A 17,743-nucleotide genomic window follows, 5' to 3' on the forward strand; every position below is an offset into this window, starting at 1 on the left:
TCACTTACTAACATCTTAGCTGCTCTCCACATCTATGGTGCCTTATCTAACTACAAGATCAATCTTGCGAAGTCGGCGGTGCTTAATGTATCGTCTTCGGCGCAAGAGGAGCGCGTCTTACGTGCCTCTTTCCCATTCCACTGGACTGCGGGCTCGCTGGCATATTTAGGGGTCCAGATTACGGCCGATCCTTTAGATTTATTTAGGAAGAATTATACCCCCTTGTTAGGGATTATAAAGGCAGATCTTCGCACATGGCAATACCTGACCTTGACTTGGTTCGGGTGCTGTAGCGCGCTTAAGATGAATATCTTGCTCAGGCTTCTCTATTTATTGCAGGCCCTGCCGATTGCTGTCCCCCTATTTTTTTTCCCAACAGACCCGGGCATTGTTTAGTTCTTTTATCTGGGCCTCCAGGTCCCCCAGGATTCGACTGCAGACTTTGTCTCGGCCAAAATCGAAGGGGGGAGTGGGCCTTCCGGATATACTTAGATATTACCGCGCTTCGCATCTTGTTCGAGTCTTGGATTGGCATTGTAATGTGGCCTTCAAGCGTTGGGTGGGCTTGGAGGTCAGTGTAGCTGGCCAGCTGACCCCGCCGCCCCCCTTTTTCGCCTACGAATGCCATTTTTTCACACCCCACGATGGTGACCACCCTCCGAGAATCTCGGCATGTTCCACAATACCCGAAGGTGGCACCTTCTCCCTCTCCGCTCACGCCCATATTGGGCAATCCGGATTTTCCTCCGGGGTGTACGAGTGCCAGGATGCGTGGTCTGGCCCAGATCGGTAGGATACGCTTACGAGATGTGGCAACAGGGCTCTGTGCCCACCCATGGGGAGATAGCCGCATGGTCCGGACTGGATTTGGACCATCTGAGCATTTGCCAGTTGCGACATTTTCTTCTTTCTGTTCGACAGCGGGGCTATGTACTGCAAGCCCTAACCCTATTTGAAACTACCTGCAGAACAGGGGATCCCCTTAAGCACACACTGTCTTATTTTATTTGCTGTTGTCAGATGAATCCGAGGGGCAACATTTGTCGTTTCTATCTCAATGGGAGCAGGAGCTTGCAATTTCCCTGACGGCCGCGCAAAAGAACAAGATTCTGACATTGGTACATAAATCCTCTATGGACTGCAAATATCAGGAGGTAGGCTATAAAATACTAACTAGGTGGTATAGGGTTCCTGTGGTACTGCATAAGATGGATGCGAGCGGTTCGGATAGATGTTGGCATTGTGGGTCGGAGGAGGGGTCAATGTTCCATTTTTTTTGGACCTGCCCCTCCCTCATTAAACAACTGACTGCGGTCGAAGTGGGAGATGATCTTGCATTTTGCCTTCTCCATCTCACGAGGCGCTCACTTCGAAAATATAAGTAGTCTTTGACACTCCGACTTCTCAATGCTGCAAAGGCTTATATTCCAACCATGTGGAGACAAATCCAACCGCCAGGGAGTAAGTTGTGGTTTTCCAAAGTTAATGAGATTTATAGGATGGAGGAGTTGACTGACACTTTAAAGAACATGGAGGAACAGACTAGAGACCGTGGAAGCCCTGGGTGCACATTACTGGCACTGATACCTATCAGAGATTATCTGAAATGACCCCCCTGACGGAGTGTTATTTATCCTTATAATGGGCTGCCCTGGTGGCTCCACCCCGACCCTTCTTGTCCTTCCTTTTTCCTTTTTTTTTTCTCTCTTTTCCCCTTTTTCTTCATTTTCAGTAATACCATAATGAGCATTTCTCCGAGAAACAGAGATAGGCGCAAATAAGTGCTTATTTAATTGGGTTTGACGATGTTAGCCGGGTTTTTTTTTTTTTTTCTTGGTTTAAGGGGGATTGTGGTGTCCTTTTTTAAATATATTTACACACGATATTTACGAAGGTTTTTTCACGGATAGTTTGTATTTTATTATTTTGTAAACTGCTTATATCTTCATTGGTAAGATTAGCCATATCACAATGTTTATATTGTGTCACTTTTTATATGTTAAGGTAAATAATATAATATCATATTAGTCTTCACTTTATTCACATAAGAGGGGATTTTCATTATTAATATTTTTTTTTCCCGCTTTTGGAATTTTATATGTTCCGTGTTATTCTATGAAAAATCAATAAAAAGATATTAAAATTAAAAAAAAAAATCAGCATTTCCAAAAAGCTGGTCAGCAGAGGGAAGTGTGAAGTGCTCTAGAATTTCCTGGTAGAGGGCCGCGCTGACTTTGGACTTGATAAAACACAGTGGGCCAACACCAGCAGATGACATGGCTCCCCAAATCCTCACCGACTATGGAAACTTCACACTTGACCTCATGCAACTTGGATTCTGTGCCTCTCTACTCTTCCTCCAGACTCTGGGACCTTGATTTCCAAATGAAATGCAAAACTTTCCACAGTCCGTGATTATTTTGGTAGTCGTTATCTTCTGATATTGGTCCACTGCGGCCAGTGCAGCCTTCTACCAGGAAATTCTACAGCATTTCATGCTTCCCTCTGCTGACCAGCTTTATGGAGATGCCGATTTCATTTTCTAGCAGGACTTGGCACCTGCCCACACTGCCAAAAGTACCAATACCTGATTTAACGATCATGATATTACTGTGCTTGATTGGCCAGCAAACCCACCTGACCTAAACCCCCATAAAGAATCTGTGGGGTAATGTTAAGAGGAGACACCAGTTCCAACAATGCAGATGATCTGAAAGTCCCAATCAAAGCAACCTGGGCTTCCATACCCCCTCAGCAGTGCCAAAGGCCAATCGCCTCATGCATTGATATAGTAAGTCATGCAAAAGGCACCCCGATCAAGTATTGAGAGCATACTATACTGTTCATGGACATACTTTTCAGTAAGCCAACATTTCTTTATTAAAAATCCTTTTTTTCCCCTCTTTCGTTCATTGACGGAGACACAGCTCCTGATCTTTTTAACCATTGGGACGTCCCAAAGCAGTGTTAAACATGAGGGGTGGGAACAGCAAAAAATAAATTCCCTAGGCTAGCTATAGCTAACCAGGTAAACAGGAGCTAAACCAAAACAACTGGAGCTCACCTAAAAAACACAATACACCCTCAAAGAGGACCAGATCCTCTAAACCGCAGCCAGCAAAAACCTTGCGCCCAAAGGAAGCATCCGCAGATGCCATCACATCCACTTTATAGAACTATATGAAAGTGTGCACCGATGACGGATTATGAAAAGCCCAGGAGGAACTGAGTGCAAATAGTGAGTCTGACTTCCTAAAAAGACTCCGTAGCTGCTAGGTACACCCTAATTGCCCGGTCCACATCCAAGGCATGCAAAGCAATTTCCTTCAGATGTGTTGGCCTGGGACAAGGGTAAGGCAACAATGTCTTCATTCAATTGAAAATCAAGCACAACCTGAGGAAGGAACAGCAGACCGGTGTGAAGAACCACCTAATCACTGTGAACCACCAGTAAGGTGAACGACAGGATAACGCGGCCAATTCCGACACCCTGCACGCAGAGGTGAAAGCCACCAAAAAGCCACCTTCTGGGACAGGGCAAGCAGGGGAATCTCCAGAAGATTCTCAAAAATAGGCTTCTGGAGGTCAGAGCACCAAATCGAGGTCCCAATGGGGCAACAGAGACCGCATTGGAGGTGTCAAGTGCCTAACTCCCTGAAGAAAAAGTACGCACCAGGGAGTATGTGGTCAAGGGGCGTTGAAATAAGACTGCTAAGGCCGACACCTGACCCTTGATAGTACGCAAGGCCAGTTTCTGCTCAACCCCCATGTTGAAGGAAGGTCAGGATCCGAGCCACTGAACAAGAGTGAGGATGAACCCCAAGAGACTCACACCACGCAATGCGCGTCTTCCATGTACAACAGTAGATTTTCCTAGAAGTAGGTTTCCTAGCTTTTAACAGCGTTGGAAACACAGACTATAAAGTAGAATGGAAGATTGGCCCTTGGGGACAGCAGATCCTCCCTGAGAGGAAGCTTCCAAGGAACGTCAGCGACCAGCCGCACCAGATCTGTGTACCAAGCCCAGCAAGGCCAGTCCGGGGCCCAGTAAGATGACTGGAATCCCTTCTGCCTCAATTCTTCGTAGAAGAAGTCTTGGCAGAAGCTTGAGAGGAAGGAAGGCATAAATCAGATGACACTCACCCCACTGGGCCACCAGCGCATCTGTGGCATCTGCCAGAGGATCCCATGATCGAGCCACAAACCTCTGCAACTTTCTGTAGAGCCAGGAAGCCAACCGATCCACCTCTGGGATGCCCCACTGGAGACGCAACTGATGAAAACCCCCTCCAGATGAAGGCACCACTCCCCTTGGTCCAACACCTGCCGACTGGGGTAATCTGCCTGCCAGTTTTCCACCCTGGGAATGTGTACTGCGGAGAGGGCTGGAACTAACCGTTTTTCCCACCCTAGCATGCCGAGTACCTCCAGAGCCGCCAGGACACTTCTTGAGCCCCCCTGGTGACTGACAAAAGCCACAACTGTGGCATTGTCCGATTGCATACGCAATGGACATCCCGGAAGACGATCTGTCCAAAGTTCCAGGCACAGTCTGATCGCTCAGAGTTCCAACACATTGATCAGTAGTCTGGACTCCAATGTTCGAGCCCCTGACCAGAATATTTGCAGAGGACGCCTCCCAACCAGACAGGCTGGCATCCGTGGTGACCACTGTCCAATACAAGGGGAGGAAAGCTTTCCCAAGCCAAAGTGCCAAAGAACAAAGCTACCATACCAGGGACTCTTTCGTTTCTGGGTCTGATTGTCCAGAGACTGCGGATTCTTGTCTCATTTGGTCAGAATCTCCCTTTGCTGGGACCGCGTATGTAACTGTGAAAACTGAACCACCGCAAAAGGTAGACACCATCAGGCCAAGCACCTGCACGCAAGTCCAAAGGGATAACCATCTGCTGGACAGATGGAGACGAATTGCAGCCTGTAGTTTCTTGGGTCTGTCCAGAGTACGACCCAGATAGTCCAGCTTGTAGACAGAACAAGAGCAGACTTCTGAAAATTCAGAATTCGGCCATGTTTTACACCAGAGCAGTAGGAGACTCCTCTATTGGCATAACAATGCTGGCACTGGGGACAACAATTTTGTGACGACCCGAGGAGGCGGGACCAAAAGGTAAACGCCACTGATAATGCTCCTCTGCCACGGCAAAGCTGAGGAAGCGCTGGAGACTGACAAATATTGGAATGTGAAGATAATCGTCCTTGATGTCAATGGAAGGCCAGAAAATGCACCCGATGCAGTGAAGCCACTACCATGCGAACGGACTCCATTCTGAACTTCTGCACCCGCACAAAGCAGTTCTGTGCCTTGAGGTCCAGAATTGGAAGCACCTTGCCTTCCTTCCTAGGGACTGTAAACAGATTTGAGTAAAACCCCTGAAAACGTTCCGAAGTTGGAACTGGGACCATCACCCGTACAGTAAAAAGGTCTTGCACTACCCCAGCTACCACAAAAAGAGCCTGTAAGCGGACCGGGGACAGTCACATGATAGAAGGAAGAACCTTGCTGGAAGGTAAGAACTAAACTATCTTGCAGCCGGACCACACAACCTTGTGGACCCACTTGTTCTTGTTCCAGGGGAGTCCATGGGTCCGGGAACCAGCAAAGACATCCCCCCACCCCAGATACGGGTGAAGGCGCTTTGTCCACGGGTCTGAAGAAGCCCTCACTTGACTTGCCAGACCAAGCTCGCTCGATCTTCCAGAGGCCCCGAAGGGCTCCAATCCCTCTTCCCCCCGTGAGACCTTTAATGATGTCATCCAGGGTAGCACCAAACAGGTGATCTCCTTGAAAGGAAAGATCAGCCAAGGTCTTTTTTTTTTTTTTTTTTTAAGAAGTTTGGTCCGCAGACCAGCATTTGAGCCAAGAGACACGCCGAAAGACCACTGCCGAAAGAGCCGAGCTGCATCCAAAGAGGTGTCACAAACTGCTGCCCCTGGACCAGCTGGTCCGCCAGCTCAGCAAAGGCAGGGGGGGAGCTACTCCCCCTCTAGGTCACGGCGTAAAAGCTTAGCCCACTCTGTCAGTCTGCGACACCAGGGCAATGGTGAAAATCTGCCTCGGTGCTAAAACCAGCCAGGTTGTACAAATTGTGGGCCACAGCCTCCGCTTCCTGTCAGTCGGGTCCCAAACTCTTCAACCAGAATCATGGTTGCCTTGTTTATTCTGGAAACCGGAGGGTCCACCAACGGTTTAACAGTCCACTTCTTAAGGGACTCCTCTAGCAACTCGCTTAGGGACCCCAAGGGCACGCTTTGGTCCTCCACACTCTTCAGTAAAAATTCAAAATAGGAGGGGAAAGGGAACTCCTTTGCCGCTCTGGATGGTTAGTGAGTGCAGCCATATCCTCCAACTTCAAGTCTCATGCACAGATACAATCTGTGTCCACCAGCGCCTTTTCGAGTGTGGTTGCAGACCACAGGACCACCGTCAGTGCATTGATGGATGGATGGGAGGGGACCCCAACAGACTCACCACCCCCAGAAACCCGTCTCCACAGCAACCAGGAGTATCTGCACTGCACAAGTGGCAATCAGAACATGAAAGGATCCAGAAGTCAGTACCAGGGGATGAGGAGGGGCCCCCACTGCCAATATTGACACCCAGAGGGCTCCACTGTCATGGCCGGCTTTATATTCAATGGCAGACCACTGCAAAATGGCTGCCGAGCTACACAAACATGGCCGCCATGCATTGGGGACACAGGCTACAAGAAAATGGCGGCATCACTAGGCACCCAGGAGGGATCCCTAGGCCTCAAGGACAGGCCCAGGCAGGACGGGGGGCCCTGGCAGGAGGCCCCACCTGGTACAAACACAACCCCTGGACCATCCAGTTGCACGCACCTACCCCCATCACCAGCATAGCTCCCTGCCCCCAGCCCAGGAGGTGGACCAGACCACCCACACAGCCCCAGCATAAGTGTGTGTGTGGGGGGGGGAGAGATATAGATGAAGGGAGGGTGTCTAAAGGGAAAGAGGGGAACCTAGGGGTCCAACCGTCACAAGGAGGGGCCCACGTCCACCCCGAAACCCTCCTGGGGGAGAGGGGGGCAGCTACTCACCATACAAGGAACCAGGTTGGCACCACTCCAGGCAGAAACCCTCGCCATTGAAATGGTGGGGGGGGGGGGGCTGTTGGCTAGGAGAAAGGCTGCTACTCGGGCTGAGATTCGGTCACATGCGACCTTGTGAGGCGTTTAACTCACAGGCCAGCCCCCCCCATCCGATAGTGCTGGGTCGCGGCCGACCTGGCGCAGAGTTGAGGTCTGCGTGCGCTGGCAAGACGGGGGTAACCACTGGATCTAGATTAGATTATCCAGCCCAGCAGTTATAGTAGATCTCACAGAAAAAAAATCTATATAAAAATAAAAAAAGATCCCAGCAAGGAACTAGGTCCTTACTCCTGACTAGGCAACAAAATAAAAACAAAAAACTGGGTACCCACAGCAGAGAGGGAGAGTAACCCCCCAGGGACTGCCCATAGGCGTAGTCAGACTTTTTTTCTGTCTAGTGTCCTACTCCTGTAGGGGGCAGTATAACCAATGCTTAAGAAGATCAGGAACTGTGTCCGAGAGAAATAGGAGTTTTAATTTTTCAAATTTAATTACTGAAATAAAATTACCTTTTCTCTTTCGCTCATTGACTGACACATCTCCATATATTCTTGACCCTTGGGTTTATGCTGCACTCTACAGGCGTAAGGACATTAGGAGGAAAACGTTTGACTACGCCTATAGGGCAGCCCTAGGGGGTATACTTCCACTTCCTGCTATAAATCTTTAGTTTTTTTCGGCCGAGTCATGAGTTAAGGACCTAGTTCTTTGCTGGGATCATTTTTTCCTTTTTGAACTATTTTTTTTTACAATTAACTGCCGGATTGGGTGACGGACTCGATATTTTCGCTCCCTACGGTCTTCCCAGTCTAGCCAGCAAGCGCGACCTGACCTTAGCTCCAGGCTAGGTTGGCCGCAACACAGCCCCACTGGACGGGGAATGACCGGTGAGTTAAACGCCTCGCAAGGTCACATAGCCCTGGTCACAACCTGAGTCGCAGCGTGCCTCTGGCCTGCAGCACCACCATTCCAAGATGGTGCTGTGATCTGCCTAAAGCGGTGCCCGTCTGGTCCCAAGGGGTGGCGAGTAGTATTCCCCCCTCCTCGTGTTTTTTTTTTTTTGGGGTGGACGTGAGCCCCCGTCCTTCCCACATATCGCTCTCCATCACAATCATGGACCACCCCCTATTCACCCACGCCTAGGTCTATCCAATCCTGGACCTCAAGGCCTTGAACTGCTTTGTGCAGGTTCAGAAATTTCAGGTGGAGTCTGTTCGCACGGTAGTGGCATCCCTTCATTAAGGGGATTTTCTGGCTTTTATCGACATCAAGGACGCTTACCATCATATCCCAATATATGTCGAGCATCATCGTTTTCTTTGCTTTGCCGTGGGCGAGGAGCACTACCAACTCGTGGCATTACGCTTTTGTCTCGCCTCGGCTCCTCAGGTGTTCACAAGAGTGAGCCCCGGTTTGGCCCCAGTGCTAGCACTGCTACGGCAGAGGGGGATTGCGGTTATGGGGTACCTGGACAATCTCCTTCTGCGACCAGAGTCTCCAAATGCCTTAAAAGACTATCTGGACATTTCAGTGCGAACTTTGCAAGAGTTGGGATGGAAACTGAATTTCCAAAAATCTGCTCTGGTCCAATCTACCAAAACCGGACTACCTGGGCCTGGGCATGACCCTGGACTCTGCTTCAGCTCGCGTGTTTCTCCCGGAGGGAAAACTCCAGAAGTTGCAGGATGCAATTGGGCTCCTGTTGTCCAACCGGTGGTTATCTCTCAGGACTTGCATGCAATTGCTGCGCCTGATGGTCTCCACCTTTGAGGAGATTCAGTTTGCTCAGTTCCATACCAGATCTCTGCAAAAGGAGATTTTTGCCAAATGGAACAATCCAGTGTCTCTAGACAATCTGATCCTGTTGACCGGGGGTACGAGAGGGTCCCTGATCTGGTGGCTCCGCTTTCTAGCACTTCGACAAGGAAAATCCTTTCTCCCCCTGTACTGGACGGTGGTCACCACGGATGCCAGCCTGTCCGGGTGGGGAGGTGTCTTGGGCACAAGATGTGCTTAAGGGTTTTGGACTCTGAAAAAGCCCAGACTGCGATCAATATCCTGGCAATTCGGGCGGGCGATCAGGCTTTGCCTGGCCAAATGGACGAATCGTCTGCAGGGGCGCCCGGTAAGGATCCAATAAGACAATGCCACGGCCGTGGCATAGGTCAATCATTAAGGGGGTGCAAAGTGCCCTAGCGGCCTGGGAAGTAGGAGTAAGGTGGACAAGACACTTTGTTCCAGCCATCTCTGCTGTGCATTTTCCAGGGGTGGAAAATTGGCAGACGGACTACCTCAGTCGGCAGATATTACATCAGGGAGAATGGTCTCCTCACCCGGAGGTGTGTCATCAACTGTGTCTCTGGTGGGGGACTCCAGATGTGAACTTGCTGGCCTCTCAACTCAACAGGAAGGTGCAGAGGTTCGTAGCAACGCCTCGGGATCATCTGGCTGAGGCCACAGACGCTCTGGTGGCCCCTTGGGGCCAGTATAGTTTGATGTACGTATTTCCTCTGATAACTCTTCTGCCGGGGACTCCTGCAAAGAGTCAAGGCAGAAGGGATTCCGGTCATTCTAGTGGCCCCAGGCTGGCCTCACAGATCTTGGTACGCAGACCTGGTACCACTGGTTGCCTCTGTCCCTTGGAGACTCCCTCTCAGAGAAGATCTTTAAGCTTAAGGGCCGATATTCCATCTTGCTTTACAGTCGCTGGCTTTAACAGCTTGGCTATTGAAAGCCAGGTTCTGAAGGATAGAAGGGTGTCTGAATCAGTGATTCCTACGCTGTAAAAAGCTAAAAAATATACTTCTAGGAAGATTTACCATGGAGTCTGGAGGACTCAAGGATCAAGAAGATATGGAGCGGTGTCTGTCAATGAACATAAAAGGATTTTACGGTAAGACAAAAATCCAGTTTTTGATATTCTATTTTTTTTGAGCTGCATCTGTAGATCTTGCTTAAAACCATTGACAGACCTCAGGTAATCATATTTTATTGCTTCTTCATTCCATCAATGCATTACCTTTGGCTACCACAGTGGGCTAAATTGCAATCTGCATATCATTACAGCCCCAGTGACGTTTGCCTTGACACTTCAGATACCAAAAGGTTATGCTTATATGACTGGTTACAGCAAAAGGTTTATTTTTAATGGTAATATGCTATATACTATGATAAATTGCAGAAAGAATAGAAAAGTATGGAATAGATTTTTTCTTAGCATTCCCTAAGCAAGATCAGCGAAGCAACATGACAGCATAACCAAAACCACATCCACACTAAGACATCTAAAACAAATATTCTACATTTGGTACGAGACAAGATGGGTAATTATACATTTTACAACTCACTTCACTGCCAAGTTGGTCACTACTGTCCTCCTTTGAAGTATTAAGATCTTTTTCTGGTGACCCGAGACCACTGGAGGAGTCAGAATGTTTGTTTGAAGTCTAGTTTTAAAAAGAAAGCAATGTTGATTAAAAATTAGGTAATTAAAAAAGTAAAAAAAAAAAAAAAAAAAAAAAAAAACACAAACGGGACAACAAAACCATTATTCTTTAATTAAATTATTGGCCTTATCAGAAAAAAAAAAACACGACTTAATTCTGCCCAGAAAATCTTGTGAACCAAGAAATCTGCCAAAAACACAGTGAAGTCATCTACTGCAAAAGCACAGCTTGATCAAGAACATCCTGCTAGTTTGCAGGACAATGAAGTATCAGAGGCACAGAATGAGGCAAACCCCATGCTCACATCTCTTGGTCCCTTTCAGATGGATGGACTCACGTCAGGGGATCCACCTACTCAGCCGTGAATCTGTCCACTAATCCCCACTGAGCAGGCAGATGACAGGTTAGTGTCCACTTTGCTTATGCAGAGCAGACAGCCACAGCCTGCTTTCCTCTATGCGCGGTCAGAAAGAAAACAGACCACCTGTCTGTTTCCATCCGATCGACTGATGGGGAATGGATCCCCCATCTGTCTGTTTTTGGCAATTAGGATGTCAGCAGGTGTCAACGGGCACATGTCCATTGACATCCGCCACTCCATAGAGGGCAATGGATGATCCGATTGAGCCTGCCTAAAAAACTGTGAAAACAGTTTTAGAGCCCTGACCCTGCCTCCCCCAGCCTGAGCTTTGCTGTGCAGAAGATTACAGGTGGCAAATATTAAAACAAAATTTAGGTATTTACTGAATTTCCATTTAAAAATGCAATTAATGTTTTAATACATAACTGCATTACTTTTTTTGTATCACTGCCTGAAATTCAGTTTTTTCTTTTATAATGAGCTGGCTAAAAGCATGGGGTGGGAATCTATCAGGTCTTGCTGCCCGACACCAGTGACAGATTTCCTTTACTTCCAATTGTGTCAATAGGTCAAGTTGTATAGGAAATATTTCTAGTCAGGGCACAAGCAAAAACACCTTACAGTCAGAATTTTAGGCCTAAAAATGTGTGGATTATAGCTTATTACAGAAGATTTGCATCTGTACAGATATTGAAAAAATAGGGTGTAAAAGTCAGTCATAGCCAAAACATGCAATTGCATGCAATCAGCATACATTCTCTTGTATTGCTTCACCATGTTACCAAAGTTAGACCCACCTTTGATGTTACTGTCTTCCGTTTTTTTTGAGGAGACTGATCCTCAGGTTCTTCTAAATTTTCCTGTGCATCTTCTTCATCCCCTTCAATAGCATTCGCAAAAGACAAGATATTCTATAAAAAAAAAAAAAAAAAAAAAAGTTACTGTTTTGGGAGGATGGTATTTAAAAAGCGAAGGACTAGCAGAGATGAGTGATGATATTTTTATTCAAATAAAAAATATATCCATAATTATAAAATAACCATTTTGGGTGGACAGGCTCTTAATGTAATGAAAAATTGTGAGTTTGGCTTAGGACAATTAAAAAATCTAAACATTAAAAATGGATAGTTGGACTTTACCACAAAACTGCCTATATAGATAAGAGGCATCTGTAGATTAAAAAAAAAAAAAAAAAAAACTGTGCAGCTCTTAAAGTTGAATAACGCCCTTGCTATAGGTCATTGACATACCCTATGAAACCAAACTGGAATACTCTCAGGACGTTGCCAAGTGGAGCCTAGTCATCACTGCTCACCTCCACCATCACAGGAGCTCTCAAATGCTGAGCTCAGAGCTTCTACATCAGAGCTTCTACATCAGGACAGAAAAAGAGTATTTAAAGGCGTCTGAATCAGACAAAGCGCTCGCTCCCGTTATAGTAGTGGTGAGCAGTGATGACAAGGCCTCACTTAACATCCTGGGAGTACTTACCAACGTCTTAGCAGTATTTTAGTCAGGCTTCATAAAGGTATGTAAATGGCCTACAACTATAGCAAAGGTACAGTTCTATTCAAAATTATTCAACCCCCACTAAAATTGATTGTTTTGGCCAGTTTGACATTGATTTTGATCATTCAGTCATCCTGCTTACAATTAAATCAAAGAGGCACGTGTAGGTCAGACAAATATAACATAACATTTATAATGAAATAACCACAAATGTCTTTTCTGTGCTCACATCATTATCAGTTTTATTCAACCCCCAAGTGACATTCAATCTTAGTACAACATTCTTTAACAGTTATAACAGCTTTTAAACGTGAAGCATAGCTTGACACAAGTGTCTTGCAGCGATCTACGGGTATCTTCGCCCATTCGTCATGGGCAAAAGCCTCCAGTTCAGTCACATTCTTAGGCTTGTGCACTGCAACTGCTTAGTCCCACCAGAGGTTCTCAATCGGATTTAAGTCTGGTGACTGTGATGGCCACTCCAAAATGTTCCAGCCTTTAATCTGCAACCATGCTCTAGTTGACTTGGAGGTATGCTTGGGATCATTGTCCTGTTGAAAGGTCCAACGTCTCCCAAGCCTCAGGCTTGTGACGGACTGCATCACATTGTCATCCAATATCTCCTGGTACTGAAGAGAATTCATGGTACCTTGCACACGCTGAAGCTTCCCTGTACCTGCAGAAGCAAAACAGCCCCAAAGCATGATTGACCCCGTGCCATGCTTCACAGTAGGCAAGGTGTTCTTTTCTTCATAGGCCTTGTTCTTCCTCCTCCAAACATAGCGTTGATCCATGGGCCCAAACAGTTCTAATTTTGTTTCATCAGTCCACAGAACACTATCCCAAAACTTCTGTGGTTTGTCCACATGACTTTTGGCATACTGCAGTCGACTCTTCTTATTCTTTGGAGACAGCAAGGGGGTGCGCCTGGGAGTTCTGGCATGGAAGCCTTCATTACGCAGTGTGTGCCGCATTATCTGAGCAGAAACTTTAGTACCCACATCTGACAAATCTTTCCTCAGTTCCTCAGCAGTCACACGTGGACTTTTCTCCACTCTACGCTTCAGGTAGTGCACAGCAGTCAAAGTCAGCTTCTTCTTTCTGCCACGACCAGGTAGCGTTTCAACAGAGCCCTTTGCCTTGAATTTGCGAACGATGCTTCCTATGGTGTCTCCTGGTATGTTTAACATCTTTGCAATCTTCTTATAGCCATTGCCCTTCCTGTGAAGAGTAATCACCTCTTCTCTTGTCTTCCTGGACCATTCTCTTGACTTCACAGTGTTTGTAACCACACCAGTAAATGTCTAGAAGGAGCTGAGTATCACAGTCATTTTAAAGCTGCCTAATTGGTGCTTATTAGGCTTTATTGCTGCTCCCTGACATCCACAGGTGTTTTCAATACCTGATTGAACACTTCAGATTGAACACTTCAATGAACCTCTGTTCTTCAGAGTGGTAGTCTTTAACCGCTTGCTGCCCGCCCGCCGTCATATGACGGCGGAGCGGTGCGACCATTATCCTGGGCCGCCGTCATATGACGGCAGCACTTTAAGCAGGGCAGGTGCGCGATCGCGTGCGCGCCGCCCTGCACTGCCGGTGTCGGGGTGTCCCCGGGACACCCCCCGTCACCGGCAGGGGGGAAACAGCCAATGGGCGTGGCTGTTTCCCACGTGATCGGCTGTGTTCCAATGACACAGCCGATCACATTGAAGGCGCCCACAAGATGACCGCGCATGCGCGATCGGGAGCGCGCAGCGCGGTCATGTCGGTGGCACTGTGTTCCGTAGGAACACAGCTGTCACCGGCGGTAGTAAACAGTCACTAACAGTGACTGTTTACTAAGTGATCGGCTGTGAATCCATTCACAGCCGATCACAAAATGTAAACACAGAGCAGTAACTGACTGTTACTAGCTCTGCTCCCCTCATACAGTTTCCAGTATGAGGAGAGCAGAGCTAGAAATAGTCAGTTACTGCTCTGTACACCTGTAAAATGTAAAAATCACACTGATAAACTTGTCCCCACACAGTCCTCAGCCCCCCCCCCCCAATGTCACCTGTCACCCAACAGTCACCTCATCAGTGCCCAGAAATTGACACCCATAACATTCACATGTGAGCGCAGCGATCGCGGGCAGAATCACTGCGATTCTGCCCGCGATCCGGAAATCATTGCAAATCGCGGAACACCTGTGCGTTGCCCGTGATTTGCAATAGCACCCCAAACGCTGTGCGATGTTGCCGCCATTTCCGCCTGCCGAATCACGGTAACATCGCGCAAACAACGCATGACGCTTAAAACAGGTACAAGAGTTTCTTTGGGGCGTCATGGGTTGTTTGCGCGATGTTACCGCGATTCGGCAGGCGGAAATCGCAGCAACATCGCACAGTGTTTGGGGTGCTATTGCAAATCACGGGCAACGCACAGGCGCCCCGCGATTTGCAATGATTTCTGGATCGCGGGCGGAATCGCAGTGATTCTGCCCGTGATCGCTACGCTCACATGTGAACGTAGCCTAAAGTTCACCGGTCACCAGAGACTGCCATCAGTACCGCCGTGCACCATCGCCTGTCACCTGTCACCCATCAGTGACCATCGCCCGTCACCTGTCACCCCATCAATCATCGTCACTTGTCACCTCATCAATCATCGTCACCTGTCACCCCATCAGTCATCGTCACCCGTCACCCCATCAGTCATCGTCACCCGTCACCCCATCAGTCATCGTCACCCGTCACCCCATCAGTCATCGTCACCCGTCACCCCATCAGTCATCGTCACCCGTCACCCCATCAGTCATCGTCACCTGTCACCCCATCAGTCATCGTCACCTGTCACCCCATCAGTCATCGTCACCTGTCACCCCATCAGTCATCGTCACCTGTCACCCCATCAGTCATCGTCACCTGTCACCCCATCAGTCATCGTCACCTGTCACCCCATCACCCATCGTCACCTGTCACCCCATCACCCATCGTCACCTGTCACCCCATCACCCATCGTCACCTGTCACCCCATCACCCATCGTCACCTGTTTGCCATATACATGCAATCACTTACTAACCGCCTAACGACTATATGCGTCGGCCATTAAAAGCTAAATACTGGGGTTTTGGCAGCAGATAGCAGCCATAACCCCGGTATTTTTTGAAACGGCGGGTGGTCGGCTTTCAGATAAGGGTGGTCCCAGTGGCGGATTCGCCGCGGAATTACCCTTACGGTGCAGGGGAAGAGGTGCCCCCCCCCCCTCCTGCCGCGTCCCAGACGTTTTCCCAGCTTACCGGACCCGCCAGCAGCGGGGAAAACTATCCGGTCCCGGATCCTCAGAGACAGGAAGTTGAGTGAGGGCAAGATGGCCCTCACTCGACTCTATGGTCTTGGAGGACCGGAGCTACGTCAAAAGACGTTGCCTAGCAACCGGTTTAAAGGGCCGCTTTTTTTTTTTTCTTTTTCCTCTTTCAACAATTTTTTTTTTTTTTTTTCTTTTTTAGTGTAGTTGTGAGGTGTGAGGTCTTTTTGACCCCAGATCTCACAATAAAGAGGACCTGTCATGCCTATTTCTATTACAAGGGATGTTTACATTCCTTGTAATAGGAATAAAAATGATCAAAACATTTTTTTTTTTTAAACTGTGTAAAAATAAAAAAATAATAAATAAAATAAATAGGAAAAAAAAAAAAAAATGAAAGCGCCCTGTCCCCGTTAGCTCGCGCGCAGAAGCAAACGCAAGTCCCGCCCACATATGTAAACGGTGTTCAAACCATACATGTGAGGTATCGCCGCGATCGTTAGAGCGAGAGCAATAATTTGAGCCCTAGACCTCCCTGTAACTCGAAGCTAGTAACCTACAGAAATTTTTAAAATGTTGCCTATGGGGATTTTTAAGTACCAATGTTTGGCGCCATTCTGTGAGCATGCGCAATTTTGAAGCATGACATGATGGGTATCTAATTACTCGGTGTAACATTATCTTTCACATTATGGAAAAAAAATTGGGCTAAATTTACTGTTTTCTTATTTTTTAGTTAAAAAAAGTGAATTTTTAAAAAAAAAAAAAAATCGCATTTGGAAGACTGTTGCGCAAATATGGTGTAAAAAAAAATATTGCAACGATCTCCATTTTATTCTCTAGGGTCTCTGCTAGAAAAAAATATATAATGTTTGGGGGTTCCAAGTAGTTTTCTAGCAAAAAAAAATGATTTTAGCTTGTAAACACCAAGTGTCAAAAATAGGCCCAGTCTTAAAGTGGATAAATGGACAACTTTGTGTAAAGCGCTACTTGGATGTTAGGCCTATGTATGTGGCCAGGCTGTGAAAAAGTGTTACACATGTGGTATCGCCATACTCAGGAGGAATAGCAGAATGTATTTTGGGGTGCAATTTTTGCTATGTACATGCTATGTGTTAGAAATATTGCATAAATGGACAGCTTTGTGTAAAAAAAAAAATGTGTTTTCATTTTCTTTCCACATTTTCCAAAAACTTGTGGAAAAAAATGACATTCAAAAGACTCATTATGCCTCAAAAATTATACGTTGGGCTGTTTCCTTTCCAAAATGGGGTCTTTTTATGGGGGTTTCCATTGTCCTGGTGCTCCAGGGCCTTCAAAAGTACGATAGGTTGTCAGGAAATTATATGTGTAATTTGTGCTCCTAGAATGCCGGACGCTGCTACTTGGATGTTAGGCCTCTGTATGTGGCCAGGCTGTGAAAAAGTCTCACACATGTGGTATCGCCATACTCAGGAGGAGTAGTAGAATGTGTTTTGGGGTATAGTTGCAAGTATACATGTGCTGTGTGAGAGAAATAACCTGTTAATACGGCAATTTGTAAAAAAAAAAAAAAAAAAAAAAATCTTAATTTTGCAAAGCATTGTGGGAAAAAATTACAACTTCAAAAAACTCACCATGCCCCTTATTAAATACCTTGGCATGTCTAATTTCCAAAAAGGGGTCATTTGGGGGGTATTTGTACTTTCCTGACTTTTTAGTGTCTCAAGAATTGAGATAGGCCTTCAGTACATCAGGTGTGATCAAGTGTGATCAATTTTCAATGATTCACACCATAGCTTGTGGACTCTATAACTTTCACAAAGACCAAATAATATACACTTACTTGGGTTATTTTTACCAAAGATAAGTAGCAGTATAAATTTTGGCCAAAATTTGTGAAGAAAAATGACTAATTTGCAAAATTTTATGACAGAAACAAAGAAAAATGCGTTTTTTCACGATATTTTCAGTCTTTTTTTATTTATAGCACAAAAAATAAAAAACCCAGTATTGATCAAATACCATC

At 46.8% G+C, this 17,743-nt stretch overlaps 1 protein-coding gene across 1 annotated transcript in view; it reads right to left on the reverse strand.

Annotated features, from left to right (window-relative positions):
- The window catches only part of PSIP1 (PC4 and SRSF1 interacting protein 1), a 346,309-nt gene that overhangs the window by 222,989 nt on the left and 105,577 nt on the right, over nucleotides 1-17,743 (reverse strand). The window contains exons 5-6 of the mRNA XM_082273564.1: nucleotides 11,735-11,848; nucleotides 10,478-10,576 (exon numbers count right to left, since the gene is read on the reverse strand). Of these exons, the coding sequence (XP_082129690.1) occupies nucleotides 10,478-10,576; nucleotides 11,735-11,848 (213 nt within the window). The remainder of the gene's footprint in view (nucleotides 1-10,477; nucleotides 10,577-11,734; nucleotides 11,849-17,743) is intronic.

This window comes from Pelophylax lessonae (assembly GCF_965119305.1).
Source record: "Pelophylax lessonae genome assembly, chromosome: 1".
Taxonomy (NCBI): Eukaryota; Metazoa; Chordata; class Amphibia; order Anura; family Ranidae; genus Pelophylax; species Pelophylax lessonae.